The sequence below is a fragment of the Lolium perenne genome, chromosome 4, assembly GCF_019359855.2.
Source record: "Lolium perenne isolate Kyuss_39 chromosome 4, Kyuss_2.0, whole genome shotgun sequence".
Lineage (NCBI taxonomy): Eukaryota > Viridiplantae > Streptophyta > Magnoliopsida > Poales > Poaceae > Lolium > Lolium perenne.
This window is the reverse complement of record NC_067247.2, coordinates 218,243,206-218,251,616: the sequence shown is the minus strand read 5'-3', so window position 1 is coordinate 218,251,616 and position 8,411 is coordinate 218,243,206. Positions and strand designations below refer to the sequence as shown.

Below are 8,411 nucleotides of genomic sequence, written 5' to 3'. Positions count from 1 at the left end.
GAGAGGTGTTTTAGTAACATGAAAATTTATACAACCATATTTTCCTCTCTCATAATGATTTTCAGTAGCATCATGAACAAACTCAACAGTATAACTATCAAATGAAACATTCTTATCATGAGCTACATGCATAAAATTATTACTCTCCACAACATAAGCATAGTCATTTTTATTAATTGTAGTGGGAGCAAATTCAACAAAGTAGCTATCATCAAATATAGGAAGCATATTGTAATCATAATTAAATTTATCCTCCATAGTAGGCGGCACCAAAAGACTACTATCATTATAATCATCATAAATAGGAGGCAAAGTATCATCAAAGAAAATTTTCTCCTCAATGCTTGGGGGACTAAAAATATCATGCTCATCAAAGCCAGCTTCCCCAAGCTTAGAATTTTCCATATCATTAGCAACGATGGTGTTCAAAGCATTCATACTAATAACATTGCCATTAGCATGCAAATAAGGTTCCATAGGTTTTTCAATTTTTGCAACACACCATTTATGTCTTAACTTAGGAAATAGATTAAAAAGCTCACAGTTGTTTTCCATTATGCCCAACTAGTGATAAACAAGAAACAAAAAGATGCAATTGCGGGATCTAAAGGAAATAGCTTCAAGCACTCACACACCGGCAACAATGCTAGGAAATAGCTTAGTAGTCGGAGGATGTGAATACCTTTTACCTTACCTCCCCGGCAACGGCGCCAGAAATTTACTTCACTGTCTACAACTAGCGCGTGGTTGACGTGGGAGGTAGAAATCTCTATGGTGTAGCTTTTCTTCATTCCCCGGCAACGGCGCCAGAAAATAGCTTGATGACTACTCATGCTTCTTTTCCTGTAGACAGTGTTGGGCCTCCAAGAGCAGAGGTTTGTAGAACAGCAGCAAGTTTTCCCTTAAGTGGATCACCCAAGGTTTATCGAACTCAGGGAGGAAGAGGTCAAAGATATCCCTCTCAAGCAACCCTGCAATCACGATACAAGAAGTCTCTTGTGTCCCCAACACACCTAATACACTTGTCAGATGTATAGGTGCACTAGTTCGGCGAAGAGATAGTGAAATACAAGTGGTATGAATGTATATGAGTGGTAATAGCAATCTGAATAAAATATGGCAGCGAGTAAACATGCAATGGAACAGTAAATAAACAGTGACCTCCCCTGCAATGGCACCAGAAAATAGCTTGCTGGCGTGCAGTTGATGTGGGAGATAGGAATCTTTGTGGTGTGAATTTTCTATTCGGAAACAAGGCCTAGGGATCATACTTTCACTAGTGGACACTCTCAACATTGATCACATAATAAAACCACTCTACACTCTCTTGTTGGATGATGAACACCATAAATCATGTAGGGCTACAAGAGCACCTCAATGCCGGAGTTAACAAGCTCCACAACATTCGATGTTCATATTTAAATAACCTTAGAGTGCATGATAGACCAACGCAATTATACCAAGTACTAACATAGCATGCACACTGTCACCATCAAGCTATGAAAGGAGGAATAGATCACATCTATACCATCATAGTAATAGTTAACTTCATAATCTACAAGAGATCACAATCATAAACTACGCCAAGTACTACATGATGCACACACTATCACCATTACATCATGGAGGAGGAATAGAGTACTTTAATAACATCACTAGAGTAACACATAGATTAATGGTGATACAAAACTCATATGAATCTCAATCATGTAAGGCAGCTCATGAGATCATTGTATTGAAGTACATAGGAGAGAGATTAACCACATAGCTACCGGTACAGCCCCTTAGCCTCGATGGAGAACTACTCCCTCCTCATGGGAGACAGCAGCGGTGATGAAGATGGCGGTGAAGATGGTTGTGGTGTCGATGGAGATGCCTTCCGGGGGCACTTCCCCGTCTCGGCGGCGTGCCGGAATAGAGACTCCTGTCCCCCAGATCTTGGCTTCGCGATGGAGGCGGCTCTGGAACTTTTCTCGTACCGTGGCTTATTCGTATCAAGGTTTTAGGCCAGGGAGGCTTATATAGGCGAAGAGTCGGAGTCGAAGGGGCTACGGGGCAGCCACACAATAGGGGGGCGCCCCCCCCCTTGGGCCGCGCCGGCCACATGTGTGGTGGGCTTGTGGCTCTCCTCTGGTCCCTCTCCGGTGTTCTGGAAGCTTCGTGGAATTATAAGATACTGGGCGTTGATTTCGTCCAATTCCGAGAATATTTCCTTACTAGGATTTCTGAAACCAAAAACAGCAGAAAATAGGAACTGGCACTTCGGCATCTCGTCAATAGGTTAGTTCCGGAAAATGCATAAAATCATCATAAAGTGTGAACAAAACATGTAGGTATTGTCATAAAACAAGCATGGAACATCAGAAATTATAGATACGTTGGAGACGTTCAACTGGGAGCGAACAACTAAGTGAGCAATAATGGCCATAATCATGCATAGCGACAAAACATTATTAATCAAAGCAGAAAGTGATATTACAAGTCAAAACCTAAATGAGCATAGAGGCTTGAGGAGACTGGTTTGTAGTCATAATATGGTGTACGCATGTGCCAAGTCAACCCAAATAACGCATCAAAGGAGAATATCACAATATTATGCTTTTGTATGATGGAAACAACACATGATTCTTCCAATGGCACATTAAGCACTCTTATATATTTGAGACAAGTCATGCAACAATAATAAATACTAAGCCTATAATTAAAATAACATCTAACATGACGAGTGGGGTCGTGTTGTTTGTGGGGTCGCGTCCTGTGGGGCTGGTAGGAAGGAACCGCGTGGGACAGGACGAGACCATATTTGTGTGGCCGTAGCGTGTGGGGCCGTAGCGTGTGGAGCCGTGTGGGTCCGGGACGTGGGCACAAGTGGTTTCTATCTCTTTTGCCCAGATTAGCAGTTTTCAATGTACCTTTTTCCTCTCTCTCGCTCGATCTCATTCCTATTTGATAGCCCAAATTGGTAGCAAATCTAGAGAAGCTTCTCCTTCTGTTTTTTTAACGCCATTCATTTCTTTATGCCTTCGTTTTTACCCAATCAGGTAGGAAATCTAGGGCACAAATCCAGAGAAAATATAGGATAAGCTTGCATAGAGCAGCCAACATAGCATAGATATATTCACGACAGATCCAACATTAGTACCGATAGAACCCTACAACATAAGCTACTTTTTACATGAATTTAAGCTGCTCTACAGATAGAGTAGTCACATACAAAGAGTGCCGTAGGCATGTTCAACGCCTCCAGGTTGCGCCTGTGACTCGCCTGGAGGTTGCGTACACTACAAGGAAAAGGCCTACCGCCGGCGAACCTAAAAGGCCCATTGCCGGCGCACCACGAGCCCGCCAGTGCGAACGGGCCGGTGATAAATGGCCACTGTCGGCGCACCAGGCAGTGCGCCGGCGATAGGCCGGATACTGCCGGCGCGCCATCGACGCTTCGCCGGCAAAGGACAAGTTCCACCGGCGCACCATCAGCTGCGCTGGCAGTAGTGCTTCCAGCACTGGCGCATGCCACGTGCGCCGGCAGTAGGTCATTTAGGTGCGCCGGCAATAAATTCGAAAAAAAAAATTTCAGCTTTTTTCCAGCATATTACAATACATATTTGACAGCAGTATATATTTACAATGCAGTTCATATTTATACAGCATTACATGCAATATGAGAAGCACATAGAGAGCCAAGTTTCATTTCGGTATCAATACACAAATACGCAAGTTTCGTTTCGGAATGTTGATTCATACAACACATGTGCATATGCAACACCGAACAACGAAGTTTCACAAAGTTAGAAGTCTTGGTACATAGTCGTCACAAGTATCGTCATACACCTCACAATGTAGGTCCTAACCTAAACTACAATCACATAGAACATGACCAACATGGTCATGATGACCATCATCACGAAGGCCATGGTCTTCATCCGGTTCCTCCTCATGTCCCTCATCTCTCCCGCTAGATAACGGGCGTATCTTCCTTTCGCCTCCACCCTAGTGGGGTATCCCTTGTAGCTGTTGCCGCTAAAACGGTGCACCTGTCTCCGACAGTCCTCCCAGTCGTCGTAGACTCCAGGAACCCTCCCCTTGTACACGACATATGTCGTCGGCATCTCCATTCACAAGACAAGTAAAACGTTAGTACCAATGCAATGAACAAGTGCCAACTCAAATAAGAGACAAGTAGTATGAACTAAATAGCATGTGCCTCATACTTTGTTGGTCGAAATAAATAATAACATATAGGGATGGGGTCAGTGAGGCTAGGTAGGATGCACAATAGATTGATATTTGTGGCCATCACACCAAGCCTCACTGGCCCCACCCCGGAGTGTACAAGTGACCGAACATTTATCATCGGCCTGGTTCTCCCCGAAATGTGTTGAGGCGCAGCAGTTGACTGGACATCTAGGGGTAAAGCACTGTTTCGGTGCGGGCTGCGCGAGCGGTACCAAATCGAGGCAAACTCTGAATACTAGATATGACCCAAAAATAACAGGGATCAAGGTCGGCCAGTGAGACGATGGGGGATAAGCTTCATCGTCGAGAGGGAAACAGCCCGGATCACCAGCTAAGGCCCCTAAATGACCGCTCAGTGATAAAGGAGGTGGGGGTGCAAAGACAGCCAGGAGGTTTGCCTAGAAGCAGCCACCCTTTAAAGAGTGCGTAATAGCTCACTGATCGAGCGCCCTTGCGCTGAAGATGAACGGGGCTAAGCGATCTGCCGAAGCTGTGGGATGTCAAAATGCATCGGTAGGGGAGCGTTCCGCCTTAGAGGGAAGCAACCGCGAAAGCGGGGGTCGACGAAGCGGAAGCGAGAATGTCCTGCTCCAAGTATAATTTCCAGGCGTTCCGTATATGAACCTCTTCAAACAGGGCTTATTGCTATCGATTCGATGATCCCTATAGGGCGCGGTCAGCGCGAGTTAATTATTGGGGACAGACAGACTGGCAAAACAGCAGTAGCCACAGGTACAATTCTCAATCAAAAAGGACAAAATGTAATATGTGTTTATGTAGCTATCGGTCAAAGAGCATCCTCTGTGGCTCAAGTAGTAACTAATTTCCACGAGGAGGGGGCCATGGAATACACTATTGTAGTAGCTGAAATGGCGGATTCACCTGCTACATTACAATACCTCGCTCCTTATACGGGAGCAGCCCTGGCTGAATATTTTATGTACCGCGAACGGCATACTTTAATAATTTATGATGATCTCTCCAAACAGGCACAAGCTTATCGCCAAATGTCCCTTCTATTAAGAAGACCCCCCGGCCGTGAAGCTTATCCCGGGGATGTTTTTTATTTGCATTCACGCCTTTTAGAAAGAGCCGCGAAATTAAATTCTCTTTTAGGCGAAGGAAGTATGACCGCTTTACCAATAGTTGAGACTCAATCTGGAGACGTTTCTGCCTATATTCCTACTAATGTAATCTCCATTACAGATGGACAAATATTCTTATCTTCAGATCTATTCAATGCCGGAATTCGACCTGCTATTAATGTGGGTATTTCTGTTTCCAGAGTAGGATCCGCGGCTCAAATTAAAGCCATGAAACAAGTAGCTGGCAAATCAAAATTGGAATTAGCTCAATTCGCAGAGTTACAAGCCTTTGCACAATTCGCCTCTGCTCTGGATAAAACAAGTCAGAATCAATTGGCAAGGGGTCGACGATTAAGGGAATTGCTTAAACAATCTCAGGCAAACCCTCTCCCAGTGGAAGAACAGATAGCTACTATTTATACCGGAACGAGAGGATATCTGGATTCATTAGAGATTGAACAGGTAAATAAATTTCTGGATGACTTACGTAAACACCTAAAAGATACTAGGGTCTTTCTGTCCAGGTGCAGGTAGTCCGCATCTTCACAGACATGTCTATTTCACCGAGCCTCTCTCCGAGACAGTGCCCAGATCGTTACGCCTTTCGTGCGGGTCGGAACTTACCCGACAAGGAATTTCGCTACCTTAGGACCGTTATAGTTACGGCCGCCGTTCACCGGGGCTTCGGTCGCCGGCTTCCCTGTCATCAGTTCACCAACTTGCTCGGTCTGTTCAATTGCGGCCTTATAATGCAATCTCATTCTCTGGTCCAATCGCGGTTTTTGTTTCTGTATTCCTTATTTATCCACTGGGGCAATCTGGTTGGTTCTTTGCGCCGAGTTTTGGCGTAGCAGCAATATTTCGATTCATCCTTTTCTTCCAAGGATTTCATAATTGGACGTTGAACCCATTTCATATGATGGGAGTTGCCGGAGTATTAGGCGCGGCTCTGCTATGCGCTATTCATGGAGCGACCGTAGAAAACACTCTATTTGAGGACGGTGATGGTGCAAATACCTTCCGCGCTTTTAACCCAACTCAAGCTGAAGAAACTTATTCAATGGTCACGGCTAACCGCTTTTGGTCCCAAATCTTTGGTGTTGCTTTTTCCAATAAACGTTGGTTACATTTCTTTATGCTATTTGTACCCGTCACCGGTTTATGGATGAGTGCTATTGGCGTAGTAGGCCTGGCTCTGAACTTACGTGCCTATGACTTTGTTTCCCAGGAAATCCGTGCAGCGGAAGATCCTGAATTTGAGACTTTCTACACCAAAAATATTCTTTTAAACGAGGGTATTCGTGCGTGGATGGTAGCTCAGGATCAGCCTCATGAAAATCTTATATTCCCTGAGGAGGTTCTACCACGTGTTTTGATTCCATTATCATATGATAATACTATGATTTTATTTGTATTTCTTTATTGTATTATACCGTTATATATTCTTTTCTCTAATTCTTCAATTGCTCCTTTTTTCTTTAATAAATTGGGGAATCCAATATGGATTATGACGTGGATCGTATCGATTTCTTTTTGAATTTCTATACGTGTAATTACTTCAGAACTTGAACCTGAGTCATTTTTTCTATTATGTGTAATTACTTCGGAACTTGAGTCTGATTCTAGTTTTCTATTCGAGCTCTTTTTCCTATTCTTTTGTATATAGTTCTTGATACAATCCCTTATTTTTTTATCTTCCTGTAGACCTTCAGAATAATTTTTTGGTTGTGCGAACCAAAAGGAATGGTGTTTTTGGGTTGTACCAAGTCTGAAACCGAGTGGATTTATTTTTTGTTCCATATTTTTCTATTCTATATTTTTTTTTACTGGGAATCGGAATCTTAGATGAATCTAAAGGTTATTTAGATTTATTTATTTCTTTACTATATTTAGTATAATTGTTATATGACACATGTTTTTTTTTATGGGGAAACTACGTCCTCGAGCCCGAGGTCTGAATTTTTTCATAATAGTACTCCTACTGACTTCGGCTTTAGTAATGAATAAATTTGCTTTGTCGAAATTCCTATAATGAGTAGCATTCGCTGATGCCGAATAAACCAACTTTAAGATGGGATAAGATGCTCGATAAGGCATGAGGTTCAGTATCATAACAGTTTCCTCGTAGTAACGCCAGCGAATCTCATCAAGAACTCTTTGTGCTTTGAAAACAGACATATTTATACGTTTTTGTGCTTTGAAAATTCGCTCAAACTTAAGTAAACGATCGGTTGGAACTTTCCTTGCGAGTTTCCTTAGCCCACTTTTCTTCTTCTTTATCCTAGGGATATACTTTACTAGTTTGAAACTTGTCATAAAAAAGGTTATTCCCCGCCTATCTTTACGTTATTTTGAATCCTTTGTTTATTCATAATCTTTCTATTCTGAATTCAGTTAACGGCGAGATTTAGTATCCTTTCTTGCATTTTCATAACTCGTGAAATGCCGAGTAGGCACGAATTCCCCCAATTTGCGACCTACCATCGGATTTGTTATGTAAATAGGTATATGTTCCTTTCCATTATGAATCGCGATTGTATGGCCAACCATTGTGGGTAGAATGCTAGATGCCCGGGACCACGTTACTATTGTTTCTTTCTCCTCCTTCATATTTACCTTTTCTATTTTTGCCAATAAATGATGAGCTACAAAAGGATTCATTTTTTTTCGTGTCACAGCTGATTACTCCTTTTTTTTTCTTTTTAAAGAGTGGCATTCTATGTCCAATATCTCGATCGAAGTATGGAGGTCAAAATAAATAGAATAATGATGAATGAAAAAAAGAGAAAAATCCTTTAGCTGGATAAGGGGCGGATGTAGCCAAGTGGATCAAGGCAGTGGATTGTGAATCCACCATGCGCGGGTTCAATTCCCGTCATTCGCCCATCGCATTATTGCAAATTCAAAAAATGCAATTTCCATATTCCTAGTTACGTATTTACTTACGGCGACGAAGAATAAAACTATCGCTATATGAAGTGCGAACTCAAATAGAAGACAAGTAGTACGAATTAAATAGCGTGCCTCATACTTTGTCGGTCGAAACAAATATTAACATCCAGGGATGGAGTCAGTGAGGCTAGGTAGGAT

General features: G+C 42.6%; 1 protein-coding gene across 1 annotated transcript; it reads left to right on the top strand.

Moving 5' to 3' along the window:
- Positions 1-4,364: 4,364 nt before the first annotated feature.
- On the top strand, positions 4,365-7,732 carry LOC127347512 (ATP synthase subunit alpha, chloroplastic-like). The gene is made up of 3 exons (XM_051373691.2): positions 4,365-5,851; positions 5,982-6,688; positions 7,716-7,732. The coding sequence occupies exons 1-3, from the start codon at positions 4,734-4,736 to the stop codon at positions 7,730-7,732; spliced, it is 1,842 nt and encodes a 613-aa protein (XP_051229651.1). The 5' UTR covers positions 4,365-4,733.
- Positions 7,733-8,411: the final 679 nt, after the last annotated feature.

What these genes read in the sequence shown, in the direction of transcription:
- LOC127347512 (XM_051373691.2), top strand. Translation starts at nt 4,734, where the DNA reads ATGTCAAAATGCATCGGTAGGGGAGCGTTCCGCCTTAGAGGGAAGCAA. An exon ending in GTCTTTCTGTCCAGGTGCAG is followed by an intron (nt 5,852 to 5,981) that starts GTAGTCCGCATC and finishes GGACCGTTATAG; the next exon opens with TTACGGCCGCCGTTCACCGG.